The following is a 23,647-nucleotide window of genomic DNA, read 5'->3' as shown; positions in this document are numbered from 1 at the left end:
ATATATTTACCTATTTTGTAATAAGGATTGATAAGAAAATTTATAAGGGGGGAGGGAGAAATTATAAACTCACCCCACCCCCCTCACGCCCTCCCTTTAATTCTTGACCCAAAATATATAGCATTTTGTTAAAAAAATTCTATAAATTTTTTTAGTACTACATGTCTAATTTTATTAGGAAACAGCGAGGCTGCCTCTGATCAAGCAAATGCGTCCAACAAACCTCTGCCTAACCTTGTACCTTTATCAAACGGCGGTAGCGGAACCCCTGGTAGTTCAGCCGTCGGCATTAACAGCGGCAAAAAATTCCGTTGCAAACTGTGCAATGTTCTCGTGGCATTTGAATCAAACGCCATCAAACTTCACCTAAAGAATTACCACAATCTTTCAATAAATGAATATCAACCGCTTGTCCGCAAGATGGCTGTTAGTAGAACTGTAGCTGCTAGTACAATCAACAATAAACCGTCCTTAGTAGAAGGTAGTGCAGGAGTGGGCCAGCATTTTATGTCCAGTTTGCTGGCACGAACGCCTGACCGCCAGACCAGTGCTAGTCCCCCACTATTAAAAAAAATGTTGATGTCACCTCAAACCACAAAGGGTATGTTTCATGAAAAGGAATTTTTAGAGGTGATAAGCCAATATATAGACTCATAGAGGGTTATATTCCAACTAATTTTGTTATAATTTCAAATTTTAAGGGATGTTCTTAATATTTTTGTCCAATTAGTAATTCACATTCAATAGCATACATGCTATAAAAGATTCTTTTTTTATCTATATGTATTATATATTTTCATTTAATTAAAGTTTTTTTGTACTATTCATTAGCATGTGATAATGATGTTTTAAACCTAAGCCGGACATTTTGAATTATTTAAACTTACCTCATGGAACATCCTTTTTAGTTGAACCTAAACCAGCCACCCCACAAGAAGAGGGCGTGAAAACCACCTCCTCATCCAGCCTGCCCTGGTACAACCGCTGCAAGTGGACCTGCATCATTTGTCATCGCGCATTTTCCTCCGGCTTCTGGAAGCACGTGCAGGAGGCCCATCAACTGGCCAAAGAAGAGTACCTGAACACACACGGCAAGGCCGGCATTGAAATTGTGCACTATGTGTGCAGAATTTGTGATAAGAAAATCCCGTGGTCCGGGGCCAGTATAAATTCTCATACAAAAGCTGATCACGGGATGACGTTGAAAGAGTATGAAGTTCAGTATCCACCGCCGCTAGCTAGTCATGATGTTAAAAAAGAAATTAAAACTGAACCAGGTAAAAAAATTTTTTTTACATAAATACCCTCTTGAACGCTGATAACAATAATCTTTATTAGTAACCCATAAACGACTCCATATTTCTGCAATTTTCAGAGAAGTTGGTTTTTCATTGAAAAAGTTTATTCTTGTGTCAAATCATCTGATGTTTTATAATCTCAAATTGTTATACATTTCAAAATGTATTATAAAGACCATGGTAGACCTTAACTCTTTTCATTCATTTGCCCATATATATTAGAAACCATGTTTATTAACCCCAAAAAAATGCCTTGCATCATTGCTGGAAGGTGCTTAATATCATGATTTGCTCACGTTCATACATAGTCCCTTTTAGGAGAAATAGTCCCTGAAACTGGTGTAGAGCAGGAGCAAGGTGAAGGTGGTGAGGATGTGAACCTACCAGAGTTGATGAGTCAAGTGTCGGAGAGTAATTATATCCACTCACCTCATCATTGGTTCAATGGTTGTCAATACAAGTGTCAGGTAACCTTTCATAAATAAATCTATTTTTAAAAAAATACTAAAATTTATAGAAAATAGTGCAGTAATAACATTTCCTTCTATTTTTATAATTTTCTCTATGTCTTAACTTAATGTATTTAATTAAGATTAGCTTCTTATTTCAAACAGCTTTGGTACTAATGGACATAATCGTCTTTTAATGTGAAGAATAAAATAAATAGTAAATACCTACTTATTTTTTATCTAAATAATGTAAAAAATGTTTTTTTTATAGGTTTGTAATACAGTTCTTCATTCTGTAGCTGGTCTAACAATGCATCTCAAGGATATTCATGATTTAGACAAGTTTACTTATTTTAGGTTAGTTTTTTTGTGTTAGTTTTGTTTTTTCAACATTTTAGGGATCAAAAAGCGTGAATTATTTACATTAAAAAGGCTCTTCAGTTAAGATGAAATAATAAGAAAACAAAAGTATAAAATAAGGGCTGAAACTCCTGTGATATTAGAGACATTAGAGAAGACATTGGAATGTAAATTACACTGGTACGCAATGTTTTATAACAAAGTTTTCTTCGTCTTTGACTTAAAAACGATACCAATTCTATTGGTTTGTTTCAAACTAATAGTGCTCAACCAATGATTTTAAAGGAATATTTATAATCATCTTTTGGAATGTTTATCAATTTATTGTCCATAAATATATTAGTAAATAATATGCTAAAAAATGCTTTAACTATTGATAATTGAATTTGCCAATAATAAACTTTTTAAATTAAAATCAAATCAAATTTTCAATTTTGTCCTTTTCAGGGAGCACGGACGAGCAGGCATAAACATCAGAAAATACCGTTGTAAAATATGCCTGAAAGAATTTCCCTGGTCCGGTGTCAGCATATCCAAGCACGTGAAACAGGCGCATTTCTTGTCGTTGGAAAAGTATTCCAATCTCTATGAAGCTAATTCTACTATTGAATCATTAATTAATGAAATGATGAATCCCGTGGTAACTGCAATCAAAACAGAAAAAGAACAATCAGGTACTAATTTAAGTGTGTCCCTTGGGACATCTGAAAAGATGGTCTCCAAAAAGACTGTCTGTCCGTACTCCCGTAACCATTTTTACTCGCTTTTTAAAATTTGGAGTGCCCCAAGGATGTTTATTTGGACTCGCGATTTTATTTTATGCTCAATTTTTTTGAATACCGGGACGTAAAAGAACTTTCGGATCTTAAGGGATGGCAAATAGATACAATATTATATGATTATAAAATTACCCCATATGTATATTAAAATAATCCATGCAAAAGTTAAAATACTTATTTTGTACAACTCAATCAAATTTTAATATTATCCCTTTTCGTTTTCTAATGGATGGGAGAATATGTTAATTAATTTTAGTGAACATAATAATCTACACTTCACTATCCCCTCTCTTCCTGAAATTGACAAATATTTTTTTGATCCAGTTTAGTTTACTGAGAAATGTGACTGGTACCTAACGAATATATCCAAAAAATCTATGAACTTAAAGGCTGCACACGGTGAACGTTTAGATTATGCTAAGACAAAATTTTAACCAACAAAAGAAGGCTTACAAATAATCTGGAATAGTCATTACTTAATGCATAGTTATCTCGCAGTGCTCATAAATGCGCGAAAAAGACTTATTTTCCACGTTTTTTCTTCAATGAAGCTTTCTTTGTGCATCATTGGATCTTATCTATTATAGGCCTTCTTATGCCGCCTTAAACGTTGTGAATGTGCAGGCGTGACATTTACGTTTACTCGATCGGAAGCTAGCATTCTTTTAAGTTAAAAGATTTTTTTGGTAATTGTACCAGGAAAATTTTGCCGTGAACTTCACTGAACCTTTTTTTCTTGTCAGTTGTTGAAAGATTAAGCCGGCAAGAGGACGCAATCATAGTTGATCCTATCATAGTTACACCCACCATCACTGCCATGCAATCTCATGCACCCATGGTCAAGGTAATGATATATATATGACTTCTAGCGGTTATGCGCTTAGAGGCCTCCAGGGGGGGGGGGGTTGTGTCGCCTTTTCTTCCGCCCCTTTTAAGTTTAGTCTTAATTGGAATAAGGAAACGATTATTTTACGGGGGGGGGGGGGGGTGTAAGGAATTTTTTTCTAGGGGCGATTTTTCTTGAGAGGATGTTGGTTTCCCCTTCCCCCAAAATGTTATCAACATTCTCAGGGTTTATGATTTACCCTGTAAAGGAGAACAAAATCAGTTCAGTGGTTAGCGCGAGACAATGTTCGATAAAGCGACTTATGTACAAGCGTACAAAAAATTAATTTTTTTGTGCTTTTTCCTGAGTTTTAGAGATTATTAGATAATAGATTACCTAACACTTGTGTAGATTAAAATCTTTGGACAATTAGGATTTGTACATCCCAATTTAGATTGATTAAGGGGGAGGGGAAGGTCTGACACATTTGCGTAAACCTGGTATAAAGGCTTTATCTTTGGACTGAGAGGATAGGTTATTAAAGATAAAATCATTCTTATATGATGAATTTTCTCAAGATTTAAGATTTTTTGGATAGGCCTTCAGGTGGTCTCTGTACAGGTAAAAATGAAAAGAAAAAAATTTGAAGAGTAAGAGTTCAGCTTATGAAACAAAATATGTATATTTTTTCTTCAAATATGGGAATAACATTCAAAAAGATGCATATTTTGTTTTATAAGTTGACCTCTAACTCTTAAAAAATATTTTTTTTCATTTTTACCTGTACAGAGACCACCTGGAGGCATGGAGCTTCGGAACCTAGAGGCATATCCAAAAAATCTTAAAACTTGGGAAAATTCATCATATAAGAATGATTTTATCTTTAATGACCTATCCTCTCAGTCCAAAGATAAAGCCTATATACCAGGTGTACGCAAATGTGTCAGAACTTTCCCCCCCCCCTTATCCCTTAAAATTATAACAACGAATTGGAGATCATGTTCATATGATTTTGGTTACTAGTATACTTTATAGCCCAGTTTCCCCACCCTCCCATTTTTTCCTTTGCAATAAAAATCCGCGAGATTTGTTAAATTTAAGTTTGGAAAATTGTAATTAATTTTATAGCCAAAACCAATCCATGACATACGTATGAAAATATCTTCTAATTGGTAGTGAGAAAATTTTGTACAGAAAAGTATGCAGACAACCTACTTATTTTTAATAAATGATAATCGTTATCCTATCATATTATAGGACCGGGGACCAAAGTGGTATAACAAATGTTCGTGGACGTGTCAGATTTGTGGGGAGACTACCACCACCAACTCCAGTGCTTTCTATAAACATGTCCAGCAGGATCATGGAATAGCAATAGATGATTATAAGGTGATGACTTATATTACATAATTAGTAGCACAGCTAGTTAATAATTAGAGTATATCTGTACGTTACTTATTACAGTAAAGGAACTGCAAAATCTTAGTAATATTACTCCCTTGCTTGGGTGAGCGGCTTTGTTTTGGTTAAAGCATAGTGGTCCATAGGGATGGGAATCCGTCGAATTTTTGGGCCGGATTCGGATTCCGGATTCTGAAGGAATCCGTCAAAAAAAGTGACGGATTCTTGCGGATTCCGGATTCTTATTTTTGGCGGATTCCGGATTCGGATTCCGGATTCTAGCAGTATTTTAAAAGGCCGTCCGTCACAGAGGGATAGCTTTTTTCGTTAATTTATCACTATGTTACTTAGTTGAAGCCTTGATTTGTTTAAAGTGTTGACTTCCAGCATAACTAAAACATTTACATCACATTAGTAATTATTAGAATTTGTTATGTAGAAATTTTTTTTTGATCTTTGCCTTCAAACAGAGGGAGTTGTAAAAAAAAGACGGTAATTTTAGCCTACCAATTTAGAATCCGGAATCCGCTATAAAAAACGGATTCCGGATCCGGATTCGGATTCCAAAATTGGCCGAAAATTGGGCGGATTCCGGATTCCGGATTCGGATTCCGGATCCGGATTCCCATCACTAGTGGTCCATCAGCTCCTCCCCAGGAGTATATATTCTGCATGGGAACTAATGGGGGGGGGGGGGGGAGGATTAAAAATTAAATAAAAAGTTCTGAAAACAAAAGACAAGACAAATATTTAGGAGGAGGGGCAAAACAAATAAATAAGATAAAGAGTGATACTGAAAACTTTTTTTTATATTTTCCTGAAAGAAAAAAACCAAGGGAGGGGGGGGGGTAATGAAATATTTTTCAGCCCGGGGGAAAAATTAATCTTAAGAAAATACCCTCCACCCCCCTTCTTCTTAACGAATTCTTTGACACAAAACAAATTGTAGGAGGAGTATGGAAATACTGGGTTTGTATATGTGGACCACACCTGCAAGTTGTGTCACAAAAAGGTTCCCTTCAACGGCCTCTCTATGTGTAAACACCTGAAACACTCGCATTCAATGCAGCTGGAAGAATATGAAGCCAGGTAACTTGCATTCCAACCATTTTTTTTCTGGATAAAAACCGGTTTAGAGCTGTAGTGAAAACACATGGATAGCTATAATACTATGTTAAACCGTTTGTTTGTCACTTATGATCTTGCTTATGACTAGGTTGTTCTTTTTTTCGGGGAATATTATTACTGTTCTAAATAGTAAAGGGGCTATTTTCCTTGGAGATTGACATCTTTCAAAAAAAACTTTTAAAAAATTACTCCTCATTCTTTTTTTATCCCCTCTAGTCAATGTACTAAGACAACAGATATAATGTTTTTAAAAATTATCTCTGAAAAAGAACAAAATAGGATTACACCAGTTATTATTATCTACCATTAAAATGTGTAGGCTAGTATTTGAGAAGGATGTATTTATTTAAATAATAAAAGAAAGCTTTCATTAAGCTCCTTTGAATGAAATAAACTTATGGATTATATGGTGAAGAGACAGCCAGATACACCATAATTATTATAAAAAGTTTCTTTTTTAGTCTTTTTTTAGAAATATCTGATATGTAATTCTTGTTACATTATTGGCGTTTAGTACAATAGTATTTATTCTCAATATATTTATTGTTTTTTTTTAAGAGAATACACGAATTCTTAAATTATATAAATGAAATAAACCAATTGTCTTATAAATATTATTTCTTAACACTACCTATCTACTATGGCAAGGAATGAATATTTTTTGCCCAATGAAATAAAGTATGGAGCAATATCAAACGCTGTTATTTAGTCGAAAGAACATTAATTGTGATGGATACAATTTCAGCTGTGCGGTATTGCCCTTTTGACTTCTCCAATTCCCTGCTTAAAAAATATTTTATAAGGCGTAACGAAGTTTGCTTCTTTTGCCTAACATCTGCGTTGCCCTAACCCTGTGAGGCTTCAGTGCCCATGTCAAAGTCAAATTGTTGGCTAAGATAGATAATGTTAACAGACAGACACAAAGACTTCTAGGCACTTTGCTGGAATAAATTTTGTACCTGCTGTTTATACAGTGTGTTCTTCAAATCTGCTTCCTGTTCTTTCCAGCCTCTGGTCTTCCAGTATCCCGGGTTACCACTGTGGTTGTCCGGGCATTTGTTTCTGCAAGTATCTGGTGATTAAAAACCTATTTTCCATCCCTCTAAATTTTTTAAATTTTATAAAAAAAAATCAAATTACCTTTAAGTTCTCATGTTAAACCAACTCTGTATAACAGTGTATCAGTCCTCCTTCAATAATCCTAGAAACAAAATTCTTTAATTTAAAAATTATAATATACAAAAGAACTCTTACTTTTTCTACTCACCACCAAGGCTGCTGCTTAACTAAAGTATTTTTGGTTGTATTTTTACGTCTAACTATAGACATAATACACACACATCACGCCTTTTTACGCTTCAAAGAATCAAGGTCTTTAGTCTCCACAGCATAAGCCATTGGCTGCGCCCCTACTAAAATGTTTTAAGGAAAAGCTTTACCTCATATTTCAATCCTTTTACTCTTTTATTATGTTATATAACAAATAAAAAAATTATGTGTTTCCTTTTATAAATCTAAAAAGTAACCATAAAATATGAATGCTTTTAAGTAAAATATAAACATCACAACCTTTTTCAAGCAAAATAAAGCTTCACTGAAAGGCTAAAACACAATTTTAGCCGCAGATGTTTTAAGAATACTTCAAAGCCTTCATAACTATCTACTTCCTACTTCCTTGTACAACCATAACCTTCAACAAAGAACGGAGTTTAGCTCCTAGTAAACCCTACACTTTTCAAAGCCTTTCTACAAACTTCAACTTTTAGTTGAATTCTCTTTTATCTAATAATCAAAATAAAACTTTTACTTTACAAAAAAATACACTTTATATGTTATTAGAAAAATTCCATGTTTTATGATTGTAAAAACATCAATTAAATATTTTTGCTGTTATTTAAAACTCATAAACCTTAATCATGTAATTGTTAGTAAATCACTAATGTATGTAATCTTATAAAAGCCATACCTACTTAAAACATAGCTGTCCTTGTTCCATTGTAAAAAGCCCAGCCACACGCACACTGATAACTCCTAGAGTTCTCCCCTCTCCTTTTTGTTAAGCCAACACCTAAACAAAATTTTATATAAAAAGGCAAATCCTTTCTGAAAAAGTCAGTTCACCTTCAGCAGTTTAAGAACTGCTTAGCAAGTGCTCACCCCCTAACCAACACCAGGTATGGCGGCTTGTCCAGTTGCGGGGTCTAATTAGATATCTGTGGCAGATATAATACAAAAGTCTGCCACACTTATCTGGGAAGACCTTACAATTGTACTAGTCATGTTTAAATATTAATGTATACTATATAATCATATAATCAATTTAAACTTTAAATCTTTTTCTTAAATAAACTTAAAATCTATTATTTCTGTTTCCTATGCGTGGTTGACTAGTCCTTATAGCTAGTCAAAGGTAAACATTATTTCTATCCTAACTATTGTCTATCACTTCCAACTTGCATTTCTAATACCTATTCTATACCTTCTCTCCATCCGTCTAACAGTCCATCTAGTAGTAATATTTCTATTGTCTCTTAAAACACATATTTCAAAAGCAATGGTGCAAATTTGTCCTTGGATTTTTCTTTGGCCGCTACGGGCACTCCCAATCTTTGTTTCTATTAAGAAAAAAATATTTTGTAACTTTAATATTTGTAGAATATATAGTAAACATTCAAAATATTAAACAAGCCATTTTGTTCCAGCAATCCAACCCAACGCAATCCAACAGACAAACAGACATCATATACAACATAACAAGAAGAAAGTACCAAGCAAAAAGGCAGCCATCAAGTCCTGATCACCTTCGTTGGCGGCTAAGCCGAGGGGCTTTCTCTCAAAATATTCTAGGAACATTTTCATTTATCATAGTATATTATAGTAACCTAGTATATATGTTAAATATTGTGTCTATAAAATAGTAACATTTTACTATATAGTGTTGTCTAAGATTAAAATTTTAAAGTCAAAGTTATTTTGTCTACATATATAAGAGTGTCTCTTTAAATACCATTTATAACGTTGTAACATTGTAACCAATTTGGTTAAAAAGCTAACAGTCATACAAATGTCAATCTACACAGTAATTTATACAAAAACGTTAATCTAGCCATAACTAATAAAACTCTAACAGGCAAGGCCTGTTAAGTGTTTCAAATCACATAGCTTTACACATTTAGAATATAGATATATTTTTATAATTATAATATATATTTGAGTGTATTAAAACAGTCTTAACATAGAGGCAAGTCTAAAACATTTGCTATATAATTAAGTAAAATTTGGACAATTTTTTAAAAACACACCTAGCTAACGGTTTTCTACACCACACACACACACAGGCCTATAGATTAGGCTAGCTAGGAGCGCGTATTAGCGTATTATTACGTACAACGCTTCACACACACACATATACACACAAACACACACATCCATAAATAGACATATACCATATACTAAATATAAATATAGAAGGGAAATACATCATTTTCTCTAATATAAAACTCTGGCTAAAATAAGTCTATAGTTTAAACCTTGTATTAGCAAATTAAGAAAAGCCTTAGCAAACTTATATTACTATATCTCACTAAACTAGATTAAGAATAGTTTATAACTTAAAGAGCCTATACCTCTAGGAGCATAAAATTCTCTTAAGTTAATAAAAATAAGTTCGCCTAATTTAGAAGATTTCAAAGCTATCTTTTTAAGTCAGCTATAATATAAGTACAGCCAAATATCTTACAAACATTTAAATAAAGTCACCTTCATATTAATTGGTATTTCTAGTAAAATTAAAGACAGCAACAAAACAAGCTTTAAAAAGCCTTCTTGAGTGTTTGGTAAATCACCCGAGAGGTTTTTTCTCTTCATAAATCTTTAGTTAAAATATAGTTATATGTTCTTATATGTTAAAACCTAAATAGCTTACAAACGTTTAAATAAAGTCACCTTTGTATGAATTGGTATTTCTAGTAAAATTAAAAACAGCAACAAAACAAGCTTTAAAAGCCTTCTCGAGTGTTTGGTAAATCACCCAAGAGGTTTTTTTTCATAAATCTTTAGTTAAAATATAGTTATATGTCCTTATATGTTAAAATTGCAGACAAATTAATTTTACCAAGTTTTGACTAGCTTAAATTTTAATCATTTTGGATTCTCAAACGATACTAAGCATTAATCTCCCTCTGAGAAAAGATTCCTCTAGTACTTGAAAGATTATTAATTACTTCAACCTATTTACAAGTTCTATAAAAACCCTAACTAAAAGAAGTAATTGCAAAACTCCCTCTGAGAAAAGTTTTGTCTTAATCTTATTTAAAACCCTCTTGGGTATCTCAAGAAAATATTTATAAACCAATGTCTAGAAACTGTTGATAAATACACCTCCCTCAGAGAAAAGGTTTAAATTTTATCTTTGTTCTATATTAAAGACAAGTTAAGGAAAAAGCCTATATATATTATTATAAGTTTTCATTAAAGGCAACAAATTTTTCCAGCAAAAGACAAGAAAAATTTCAACTTGGCCAGTTGAAACTTTTGCATTATAAGTTTGATTTTGCGCAAAGAAAGCGCAAACAAACTCTGGTTAGTAAATAAATATTTTTCGTTTTTGTCCGCTGAAACAAAAACCGTGTCCATACGGTTACCAAAGTCTTAAAGATTGCTCCACTGGAAGCAACACCCTATCAACCAGTACACAACCCATTTGATACACCTAGTGAACCCCCCACTTTGTTTTATTTGTGGTTACATCACCCATACCTATATTTCTTCAAGATTTGTACTTGTAAAGCCATATTGTCCTTCGCTATTATAATCCTTATAGTAGGATTCGCGGGATACTTAGCCTTGCTAAATCCCAGAATAATCCAAGCTATAACATCAGTCATACTCGAATTTATAGCCGCGATCCGAATTCTGACTAAAGATGGATAAATTCCTATCTTTTAGTCTTAGACGGTCACGAAGGCGACCTTCGAGGACTACCTCCTTAAGCCCCATCCGACAGCGACCAGTAACGCCTACCGGAACAGTACCACCAGCACGACCTGTCACTCCTATCAGACCTGTCACCCCAACAAGACCCGTTACTCCAACTCGAGTCGCCGCACGGCCAACAACACCAACTCAACCTAACCCGCCCGTGAGAACCCATGCTCAAGTACAATAAGAGTCGGTTACCGAACCTGTCATCAGCACCCATCCAGATACAACTACCCAGCCGTGTCCAAATGTCCAACAGGATGAACCTGAACTCCTAGACCTACTGCCCACACTAATGCCTGGGTCACTAGAGGATATACTGAACCAGGAACCCTACCAAGGTCTACTCAGCATAGAGACTGTGCTCAACACACTTCAAAATCCCTTGGGCAGCATGTTTTTCCAACAGCATATATTCACGAAATCGTTGATGAACAAACGCTACAAGTTGTCTGCAGAAGATATAGTTAGCTTCTGTGATAATTTCAGCGAGTATCTGAAGTTCCAGAAACGTGAAGTCCAACAGGAGATTGAAGAGAAAACCATCACAGCAATCAGCAGAGACCGAAAACAACAGGTGGAGCGACACTTCTCATCATTCAACAATCATGCAGGGATCCAGTGTCCTGACCTTTTTGCGGCCCAAGCCACTCTCAAAACGGATGGAAAAATCAAGACAGCTAACTCCACCTTCCCCCTCAAGAACCCGTTTACTGGCAGGGGTCCCCCGTATGTGCAAGAGTTCCTGCTGGAACTCAACACTGCGCAGCAGATAGTGCATCTGAGCAAACCGGAATTCATGGCCTACATGAGGAAATGTACAAGTGGAGAACCCTATCAGACACTAACCCAAGGTATGAACACGGGACTCACCATCGCGGATATCTACCAGACCCTGTTGTTGTCTTATGACAATAATATCAGCGCCGATGAAGCCAGCACGAAACTTCTGAATCTGAGAGCCAGCCGTGAGATGACGTTCCCCAAGCTTGTTAACATCATCCAAAATTTGGCCAGTCGCTCCTGCATCCTGTTTTCCAACCCAACAGAACGAACCTCTGTTTTCAACATCACCGCCACTGCAGCCCTCAAGAGAGCATTACCCCATTATTCGAAACTCAGATTATCAGAGCTCAGCATAACCTTGGGGCAGGAGCTTGGAAAATCACCTACCTACCACCAGTTGACCGCCGCCCTCTACCACCATATTGACGATATTGACGCTGATATAAAGAGTAACGGGGTACCTAAAGCGTACAACGACAATCTGAGCTTATACAAATCCAGAGGACAGCAAGAGGATAACACGTCCACTGGCACCAACAACCACTCCAGACCCCAAAACGGAAACAACAACAACACTGGACATCGTAACAAAGGTACTGATAACAACCACCGAAATGATACTACCAACACATTTCAAACCAGTAAATCAAGAGTAAGACAGGTACAATCCCAAAATAATAACCGTAATCAGAATCACAACAACCACCAGAATCAACAGCCTCCAAAAGATCCACATAGAGTTCCCCTTGGAGATAACAACAAAAAATTCTGTGGCTTGTGTCACCAATCTAACCACTCAGCCAGCGATTACTGTCGCCTGATCAGAGACAATCAGGGCCGACAGGTCCGGTGTGGATTATCAACAGGCTACTGTAACCCTTGTAACAAGAAATATAACCTGAAGATGTATCACCCAGAGGACCTTTGCCCAGGACGCCCAGAAATGATGAATCTATACCGCGATAAGAAGGTTTATCCAGCAGGAGTGTACAAGGAAACCTTTTTGGCAGAAGAAGCCAAACAAACTGGAGCCTACCCGAAACAGCAAGACTCCAATTATAGAGGACGTATACACGCCATCAAAGTTAAACATAATCCTGGAAAATCAAGCATATTGTCAGTAGACAACTCTGCAGCCCATCTATCTAATCTGACCTCCAAGCTCTACGTGTCTTGTCAAGTTTCAAAACTCCATCTCCCTGGAGATTATACAGTCACCGGACTGTATGATACAGGAGCAGATCAGTCAATCATATCCCGCTCCTTCTTTGGATCTATCTTCAAACTCCCACATGACGATGTAGACTCGTATCTAGAACCTAGCAGCCTAACCCTCTCCAGCTATACAAACACAAACATTCCTGTTTCTGGTGAGGTGACCCTACTAGTTCAACTCCACTTCCGAGGACCCTATCAACCCATCACTTTCCTGGTAGCCGAGGACTTAAATGAAGATTTAGCCCCACTAATCTTTGGAATTAATGCAGCCAAAAGTCTCCTGTTGGGATTAAAATATGACCTGACACCAGCAGAACCAACACCATTCCTCTATGACATGAACAATCCTGACAAGATGCTAGACAGCCAGTTCTTGAGCGACTTGGAGCTCAGTACTTGCACTAGCACAGGCGTAAGCTTAGATCCCCATCAGTCAAAATTTATCCCAATGATGATCGATCACCACTATGGTCTCTACGAGAATATGGAAGTTATCATAAGTGAAGATAATTTACCATCCCTTGCCAATGGAGCAGCCAAACTACATCCAACTAAATGCTCCCTAGAGCTTAATCAGAATGGCCAACTTTTTGGTCATGCATTGGTCACCAACAACTCCTCCAGCATACTACAGAACATTAAACCCACTGGCTTCTTCGAAAACGCCTTCAACTTCGAGGTCAGAGACTTCAACTATGATTATGATAAGGATAGAATGTTCCTTCATGACATCCATGTGTTTAAGGATTCTAAAAATCCACCAACCCAAAATACACGGTCGCACAAACGATCTAAGATCAATCTGATACGACTGGATCCACACACTTTACCAGTCTACACACAACTTTCACCACAACCTGCACGTATCTACATGATAGAGAAAATCTTCCCAGAACAAGCAGGTTATATACCAAACCCAGATGCAGTAGACAATGATGTACCTGAACCTGGTTTGTCACTAACAGATTTTCGACACTCTATAAACGATATTATAGAAACCACCGACACCAGCAATTTGGCTAAATTTGAAGACAGTCAACAAACCATCCAGCTTGGATTGACTCAAATAGACGAGGATGAAGACCTGCAAGAATTGATTAATGAACCTCGTGGCTACACCATACCTGAGGACGAGTTTTTACAACCAGCAGACATGGTCATTCTAGAAGACTATCCTCCAGAAATAAGAAAGTATATACAAGACATCTTTGTGGACTCTTACCCAAGTGTAATCAGCACCCATAGTACAGATAGAGGAGACCTTAGTCGATACCTAGGTAACTACACAATAAAGCTCAAGCCTGGTCAAGTCTTGCCACAGCACAAGAAACTCTACTACCTCAGCTCCGTAGAGAAACTTCAGATGCAGTCAATATTAGAGTTTCTGCTAAAAAATGGGACTATTGAAAGAGCCAGCCTCTCTGGGGATACCTACGACAACTATGCTTCACCTGCATACCTGATAGCAAAAGCCGACAAGAATGCGACACCAAGATTAATTGTGAACTTCCAACAGCTCAATCCTTGTTTACAAGCAGAGCCAGCCTTGCTACCTACAGCTGACGTATTGATCCATTCCCTGCGCAACAAATTTATGTTCTCCTCTTCAGACATGGCTAATGCATTCCATAGCATCACTTTAGATCCAGCTTGTAGAGATCTAACTCTATTCTCCACCCCACTGGGTTCCTTCAGGCATTGTTCACTACCAACAGGAATAAAAACGTCACCTGAATCCCTATCTCGCTTCATGGAAAAAGTACTGCACTGGGACTTGGAACTAGACGCATCTGGACAGCCTATCATGGAAAACAATGTAGCCAAAATGTTTTACTCCCCCATACCTGAAGTCCAGAGTATCTATGATGATTTCATCATAGGTACTGAAATAGCAGACACCTATTTAGAATCAGTGGACCAACACTTCAAAATAGTAAAACGAGTCATTGGCCGGATCGCAACACACAAGGGAAAGATCAGTCTAAAGAAGAGTCAGCTTGGAAAATCCAGAGTAAACTTCTTTGGAATTTTTATCTCACATAATTTTGTGTGTGTCGATCAGAGACGCATACAAAAACTGTTAGACGCACCTATGCCTACAACACCAAAATTAATGCGAGGCTTCCTGGGATTACTCAACAGCCTCCGATCCTTCCTCCGTTTTGACATCCTCTCCAATGCAGAAGAACTAACCCCTTTGACCTCCACAAAATGTGAAAAGGTTTTCACCCCTACCACCAGTCAAGTAGAAGCCTTCAACAAACTAAAAGTCGCCCTAGCAAGTGGGCCCATCTTTAGCAAGTTGATCGATATTCATGCTCCCAAGGTAGTATTAACAGATTCCGCTGGAAACGATAGAGGTTCTTTCTCAGCAGTCTTAGCACAAATAGTCAAGCCACAGAACAACGTCAACATTTTACCACCTGGTTTTAACTTTGAAGATAGCGTCCACCAGATCCTGTATGACCACAAGGTTCCCATAAAACCTCTACCACTTCAACTAGAAAATGAAGATATCAAGGTGTACAAAAAGAGAATAGCAGATGATCTACCACCTGAGTTTATGTACCTATCAGATCCTAATCTAGGATATAGTTCAACAGATGTCAACAATAGCCTTGGTATTGCACTACAACTTCAACTGGACCTACACAGCTGCCAGACTCCATTAGCAGATATCCTCAAACGAACTTCTAAAATAATCCGAAGCTCAATCCTACGACACCAGTTTATCGAGTTTGTATTTAGAAATGACAAACAACAGTTCAACCACTTCATCAAAAAACTTGAATCGGGACAAATCATCATTGACCCCCACCAGTACATCTTCTCTGCCCTAGCAACAGCTATGTACAGACCCATCATAGTAGTCTCCAACGTAGCCAACCATAAACCCATCACTGAACATGCAGCAGATAAGACTAAACCGGCGTTCGTGTTCTTATTGTACGACCAGCCAACTCAACTCATTGTTAGACCTGGCCTTATTAGCAAACACAGCAGCTTTAACCTATCTTCCCTGCGATCCATGTTTGAGATAGTCAGTTATGCCAGCAAACGTATTGGAACCGCAATGGCTTCTCTACACATCATTGATTTAGAACTTATGGGGGTAATGTACGCACTCACATCATTTGCCAAAATCATAGGGAAACACTCCGAGTGTGTGCTCCTTACTGATGCAAAGTGCGTATATTACCTGTTCAACTCTGATGCCCTAGCAGCCTCAGCAAAACTCCAACGATGGAATTACAAAATTCTGGAAGCCTTACCTCAGCTCAAACTGTCGTACCTACGTGGCCAAGATAACTTAGCCGATTGGCTCAGCAGAGCTTACTCTGCCGACTTACCAGACCTCAAGCGACTCGCTCTCCCAACCTACGTCAAGCAAGAAATAGATGACGTTCTTCCATCCTACACCATATTCACCCAACAAGAATGGAAACAATTCGTGGACAACAATCCTGGATTTCTTGGATACTTTGATACCCCAGAAAAACCAAAAGTCACAGTTCGTTCTCTATCTGCAGAAAACAGAGCAATAGGAACAGTTCTTACCCCACTCCAAGTCCTACGAAAGCGTATCAACATGGAAACAGTAGTTAAAGAACAGAAACTGGAATATTCAGACATCTACACAGCTTGCCTAGAATCCCAACAACAAAAATGCAAAGTGAAAAAACACCACTACTACATCAAGGATTCCATACTTTTCACCTTGGTTAAGGGTATACAACTAATCTTAATACCTACCAAACTCTTACCTGTTTTCATCTCCTACACACATCTCCTCACCACACACGCCGGAGAAGTTAGGATGCTCCTTAACCTTCAGAACTTCTTTCACCCAAACCTCAAGAAGCTAGTTCATAACTACTGCAAAGCTTGTTATGGATGCCAGGTACAGAATAGTCCTACCAAACTGGAACGACTTGGAATGTATGTCACAATAACCCGACCGTTTGAAACGGTATCTCTGGATTACATACAATCATTACCGCCCTACAGACGATATAACCACATCCTTACAGCCACATGTCAACTAACAGGCACAATCCTGTTATTCCCTATGAAAACCCTCACTAGCAGAGAATTCATCAACACATACATGTTCAACATACACACCATGTATAGCCCTGACAAGATCTTATGCGACAGCGCAACAGCCTTCCTAGAAAAACAGAACCTAATCTTCCTTGCATCCATCAAAGTACAAGTGTTGTATTCCAGTTCCTATTTTTCAGCCTCAAAAGGTCTGGTCGAAAGCGCCAATAAACAGATCAAATGGGCCATCATTAAAATATTAGCGGCCTATCCAAAAACCAATTGGGTTCAAGTATTACCCTTGGTAGCCAGGCTCTACAACACAACCAAATGTAACAAAACTGGTTACACACCCTTAGAATTACTGTTTGGCTCCAGAAGCTCTCTAGCTGCTGATCACTTTGGAATACTACCAGAAGATCTCCACCACCCACTCATCCAAAATGAACGGGTTCAGATCAACAAACTCAACAATGAGATTTCTGAGCGGCTTGAAACCGCAAAAGCAGCTATTGACGCCGAACGAACCAAACGTATAAAAGATATCAACAAGACTCGTGTTAACAAAGAATTTCAAAAAGAAGACATCGTGTTAGCACGAAACTTTTCTAACACCACTGGAGTTAACCATAACCTCAGACCTATATTTCATCCTAGCCCCCACAGAATCATTGAGACTTCAGCAGTCAGCGCTGTTACAGAACGAATAACAGATCGAGCTATGCAGAAATTCAACAACAATGATATAAAAAAATATACAGCTATGGATGAAACCTTCAATACACTACCTCCTGAAATCTTAAACATTGTCCGTAAACAGTTTACAGATCTTACAGATCAACAAATGGCAGATTTAGCACTAATAGACTCCCTGCCTCTACCTGTACCAGTAGACAAAAGTAACCCCCAACCTGCAGTCTCCCCGGTACCTACACCCGAGCCAGTACGTAAACCGCCTACGTTACCTCCAGTCAATCCACGATCAGCCGAATCAGACTCAGATGAATCATCCGACTCAGAAACTGAAGGATTCTATACCGATCAAGGCAGACGGCTCAGAAACACGCAAAACCGACAAATCCAGTTTCAACCATAAGTATCCTTACATTCTTACCCTCGTAAACCAACAGTTTTCATCCTGCAATGCATTCTTGCAACCTATGCAGCTATATATATTTTTTTTCCTTATTGAAAATTGCAATTAGAAAAATTACTAAAAAATATATATGTCCCATCCATATAAATATTTGGTCTATGATAAAAATAAAAAAATTTTTTTTTTACCTTCCCTCCCACCCCCCTATTTTTTTTTCCTCCCCAGGGATGGATATGTATTCATTTTTATTATATCAAACAAAAAAATAATCATAATATATTAAAACCTTAAAAAATTTTAATCAAAGTTTAAAGTTTATGAATAAATGAAAAAAATTATTAGACAAAAGTGAAATCAGTGTTTCAAGTTCAACAAAATTTCACCAAAAAACCAAAAGATTAGTATCTATTTTTATTGGAAAGTTATAACACGAAAAATATTACTAAGAAGTGAGTACAATGATTTTTTTAGTCATTTTACTTATAAATCCCGTAAACGTGTTAAAAACCCACTTTACAAGTGACATGGTTATTGGTTTTAAAAATGTAAATAAAAAACATGTTAATTTTGGCCTAAGTTATAATAACCTACTCACAGACGCAGAGACCATATTAAAGATACAGAAACCTGTTATAACAGGTATATTTTCTGATGCAGCTTGGACAGGAATTGCTATAAACCCTGCTTATGCACTTGCAAAGCAGGGTAAACAAGCTGTCACCAAAATCTTAGACCTAATAACCCAAATTAAAACATATTTACCACAAGTAGCAGGAAAACGAAGGAAAAGGACCACAAACGACACCTGCATTTTAGAAAACATCCTTTATAAGGATAAATTTGTGTCCGAAACCCTCTTAGGGATAAATGAACTATTAGCAAATATTGTGAAGTTAGTTACCAATCATAGAGCTTTAGCAGCTAACTTTACTAAAACAGATGATTTTCAAAAAGTCTGTCTGCTATTACACTCAGTCTTATTACAATTTACGAATATCTTAGACTACACCCAAACATTTGCCAATAACATGATAGCCCTTAGTAATAACATAATCCCAGAAAATATAAAAATTGATATTTTAGCCTACACTTGCTTTTCATTAACTTTATCAAACTATCATTCTTTGAGTAATATAAAATGTGACAAACGGACAAACAAACTTGTATGCACTGCCCTCCTCACAACTGGGGAACAAAAGGTCAATTTACAGTTAAAACTCCCCTACATTTTCAATCAGTGTTTCGTCGATAAAATTTTGCTCCTTGACCACAATGATAAAACTTATGATATAGAAAGCAAGACCCCAATAGAACCGGATACCTGTACTACTGGGTTGCTTGCCCAAAATATCTCTATTATTAAAGAAAACTGCCCCTTAAAACGCTCTAACCTTAAGTTACAATTCACTGGTAACAATCTTATCATACACCAGCTGACGGCTGAAATCAGTAGACAATTAACAGCCGCAGCTATACCTATTGAGCCCGTGCCTTTTTTAATTACAGGATCAGCAAAATTGTTAACATTTGCAGAAACTACCTATCAATGGTCATTTACAACCCCCCTTACAACCTACCATCCTAGTTTATCTTTCTCCCCTACTCTTTTATGCCCATTAGATACAAACTTTTCTGAAAAGACAGACATACAAACATATCTACAACAGAATAGCCTTGAGTTATTACTTAATGTTGGACTAACGATTTCTGCTCTTTTTACCCTACAGATTATCTTAAAGTTCCTAGTCTATCTAAAAATTAAGTTTACCTGTGCCACTAGGCCTAACAGGGAACAGCGGCTTCGTCACAGGGCCCAAGAAACATTGCTGCTCAACAGAATAGCTCAAGCCTCATACCGACGGCGTTAAAACAGCCACGCATTCTTGTAACTTTAAAAACCAAAAATTTTTTCTGAAATTACAAGATTTTTAGTAATAGTTTTATACATAGTTTTAAGCGTCATATATTGTTTAAGCGTCATAAGTTAACAAGGAATAGTAGTCAAATTAAAATTACTGAACAGAATAAAAATTAAGCTACATAGAAAGTTTTAAATAATTTTTGGCGAAATTTGCACTCGGCAAATCTTATTTTTACAAGTATTTACATTTAAAACCATTTGTTAAAACTTAGTATAAATTACTCTAACTCTTATGTTTAAAAAAAAATATATCTATGCCCAATCTTACATAAATAGCTTCTTTACGAACTCTATTATTATAAAAGGTCAAACTTAACACATATAAATCTTGATGAGTTATGTTTAAAATGATACCCAAGCTTATATATAATTAATTTGAACCTGAATAAACCTTATATACATTGACCTATCTCTATTGCCTTAAAATAAAAAAAAACTATTATTAAACACTTCTATAGTAAACCCTAAGCCTTTATTTAACCCTTTATATACCTACACAAGCTAATGAGTTTTTTTTTTTGTTAATACTAAGTTATCTTTAGGAACTATTTCCAGTCAATAAAATTGACACAGTTAAATACTTTCTAGGTAGCAAACAAAAAATATATATATCTTTACATAAAAGTATTTTTTTTTATTTGAGATTACTCGTTTTTACTATATATCACATACCAATTTGCGTTTGCACAAAGTTTTTTTTAATTTTGAGGAAGCCACATATCACATGTTTAAGTTTTTGGTTGAATAATAATTCTTTATAAGTTTAAAGTTTTGCTATCACACTTAAAGTTTTAAAGAAAAAGGAAAGAAAAAAATAATATATAAATAAAGCTCTTAATATGACACAGTTTTATTTTAATCCATTTGGATTTGCCTGTATAAGGTTTGGTCAAGCTCACCATGACCTTCAGCCTCCTCCCCTACGGGGTCCCTCCTAGTAAGCCACACTTCAGAGGCACCAGATCTTAGCCGACCACGGCTCTCTACTTGTAATTCCCGTACAGTCTAAATAAAAGGGGGAATTTAACAAATAGTTAAAACAAAAATGTTTTTTTTTTTAAATAAATTCTCACCTAAAATGCTTTTAGAGTGTCAAATACATTAACATATATTGATGAATACATAAAGAAGTGTATGAAGTTTTACATGGTTAAACCAACAACAGCTCAAGATATAAAACTTAGCCATGCAAATACTGATTACCCGTCGAATGAGTTAAAATAGTATGAAGTTTTGATGTGGTTGAAAAGAACAGCATTTCAAGATATAAAAAACTTCACCACACAACTCTAATTACTACTAAACTCAAAATTAGCTACCTGCACACTAGTTGCACCACTTGAATTATCAGGGAGAACATAGGTGTCTACAAGCACTTCTCCACTTGTCAGTCCACTAGCTACCCCAGATGTCCGCTGGTTTAAGCGCCTTAGCCGCTGCCAGAACTCCGTATCTATAGCTGGCTCGGACTAAAAACAAAAAAAAGTCTATGTATATTTGTTATTTTAGAATTGTTTCACCTTTAATAAGCTTACAATAGTCTTAGTACCCAAGTTAAATATATTCCAAATAATACCTATTTTCGGAAATATGGCAATTTTTTACACACACACAAAAAAAAAAGAATTTTTAGTTCTACCCACTACTTACCTCTGAGATATTAAGTCTAGCCTGCAACCTCTCTCTCTCTCCCGCCGGTAATGGAGTAGAGTGTCTCCTTGGTCCCCTAGCATCCCCTTCCTTGGGTATAGCTCCAGTCTCAAACTACATAAAAGAATAAAATTATTTATATTATAAATATAGATTCTGTATTTCCCCTCATATTTTTTTTTGTTTGGACCCCTCTTTCTAATTTTTGCATGACATATTACCTAAAAGCCTAAGTAGTAGCCTCTCAGGCCCGTTTAAGAAAAAAAAAAATTTTTTTTTGATTACCTGAATAAGGTCACCACCATAGCTGGCAGATACTTCGCCAGTATGATCCACAGTCCTGTATAGCAAAGAAGGACCGCTATTCTCAACGGACACAGTCTTATCCTCCAGCTGGTTAAGTGTGGACGGCACCTCAATACCATGAGCAGTAGCCACAGTCTTATCCTCCAGCCGAGCAAGTATGGAAGGAACATCAATGCCACGAGAATTAGCCTCCTCCACAGTGTCGTACAAGTGGGCAGGAACCTCAACCCCACGAGCCTGCAGTTCTTCACGGTGGAGCATCAGATAGCCGGACACCAATAAGCTATGCCGCTCCGCCGAATTCAGCCCAAACCGAATATCTGACCCCGCTGTAGCTGCTAAAGATGAGTTAACAGAACCAGTATCATCAAGCGCACCTGGTTGAGCATCAACAAACTGTTGAACCCGTGTGGAGTATTGTTGCTTCGCAGCTGACTTGCCTGCCGGAACCGATTTGCGTTTCACGCAAATAATAACTGAAACTACAATCAAAACCAGACCTCCAGCAACCAGCATACAGCCAACAAACACCCACAAATCCTTGTACCCCTCGTGGCCTGAGATGGGGGAACCCGCTTGCCCGGCGACGGTATTAATGTCATGGCAATCCTCATTTAGCTTGTTCTCAGGTCGAGCACACAGCTCTTCTTGGCTCATTTTAAGCACTTTTTTTATTATGCGCTTAATCTCTGAATCCCCCTCATTATCTAAACCAACAAAATCCGATATAAAACCACTTATCTCTGAACTTACTTGTGTGGTCGAGGATAGAGGCACAGCAGTTGCAGTTGATGTAGTTATAATAGGGGTGGGTGTGGTAGATCTTTCCCCTTGTAGCTCTACGTCTCGTCTTTGTTCATCCAGTAGATTTTGTGCGATTCTCCGAAGAATCTCTCTAGCATCTGACATGATGGAATATTATTAAAAGCCAAATTTCACAAAAAAAATGTCTGAATTTATTAGGATTGGTTGGTATTAAAAATATTGGGTACACAAAACTCTCCTTAGTCTTGATGATTTTTTTTCTGAATGAATTGACATATAAATTGTTCACTTAAAATTCTTACACAAAACTCTCCTTAGTCTTGCTGATTTTTTCTGAATGAATTGACATATAAATTGTTTATTTAAAAATCTTACACAAAACTCTCCTTAGTCTTGATGATTTTTCTGAATGAATATAATATTTTTAACTTTGACTAAGTTTTAACTATTTTAAATTTATCACAATAATTAATGTTTCTTTTTGCACTTTTAAATTTAGATCTGAAAGTAGAACATTAACATTAATTAATATAAAACAATTCTAACCTAACAATTTCTTCCATACAAACGTTAAAACATTTTTTTTTTACTATATCCCCCAGTCCGCCTAGTTTTTAAATAAAATGATTTTATCGACAAA

General features: G+C 36.6%; 2 protein-coding genes across 3 annotated transcripts in view; one reads left to right on the top strand and one right to left on the bottom strand.

The window, feature by feature from the left end:
- LOC145329934 (uncharacterized) overlaps positions 1–23,647 on the top strand; it is a 71,151-nt gene that overhangs the window by 28,015 nt on the left and 19,489 nt on the right. For both annotated transcript variants that reach the window (XM_080174414.1, XM_080174413.1), the window contains exons 30-37: positions 179–601; positions 909–1,277; positions 1,617–1,765; positions 2,019–2,104; positions 2,555–2,781; positions 3,630–3,730; positions 4,970–5,101; positions 6,063–6,202. In XM_080174414.1, the coding sequence (XP_080030540.1) occupies positions 179–601; positions 909–1,277; positions 1,617–1,765; positions 2,019–2,104; positions 2,555–2,781; positions 3,630–3,730; positions 4,970–5,101; positions 6,063–6,202 (1,627 nt within the window). The remainder of the gene's footprint in view (positions 1–178; positions 602–908; positions 1,278–1,616; positions 1,766–2,018; positions 2,105–2,554; positions 2,782–3,629; positions 3,731–4,969; positions 5,102–6,062; positions 6,203–23,647) is intronic.
- On the bottom strand, positions 7,382–22,899 carry LOC145330350 (uncharacterized). Its single transcript, XM_080174984.1, has 6 exons — positions 22,222–22,899; positions 21,937–22,050; positions 21,606–21,755; positions 20,134–21,291; positions 8,208–8,309; positions 7,382–7,442 (listed from the first exon to the last, which is right to left on the bottom strand). The coding sequence occupies exons 1-4, from the start codon at positions 22,897–22,899 to the stop codon at positions 21,142–21,144; spliced, it is 1,092 nt and encodes a 363-aa protein (XP_080031110.1). The 3' UTR covers positions 7,382–7,442; positions 8,208–8,309; positions 20,134–21,141.

Source organism: Acartia tonsa, chromosome 10, assembly GCF_053477335.1.
Source record: "Acartia tonsa isolate MP-2025a chromosome 10, ASM5347733v1, whole genome shotgun sequence".
NCBI lineage: Eukaryota > Metazoa > Arthropoda > Copepoda > Calanoida > Acartiidae > Acartia > Acartia tonsa.
This window is presented reverse-complemented; position numbering and strand designations above follow the sequence as displayed.

What these genes read in the sequence shown, in the direction of transcription:
- LOC145330350 (XM_080174984.1), bottom strand. Translation starts at nt 22,899, where the DNA reads ATGAGCCAAGAAGAGCTGTGTGCTCGACCTGAGAACAAGCTAAATGAG. An exon ending in ATGGTGGTGACCTTATTCAG is followed by an intron (nt 22,051 to 22,221) that starts GTAATCAAAAAA and finishes TCTTTTATGTAG; the next exon opens with TTTGAGACTGGAGCTATACC. An exon ending in CTAGACTTAATATCTCAGAG is followed by an intron (nt 21,756 to 21,936) that starts GTAAGTAGTGGG and finishes TTTTGTTTTTAG; the next exon opens with TCCGAGCCAGCTATAGATAC.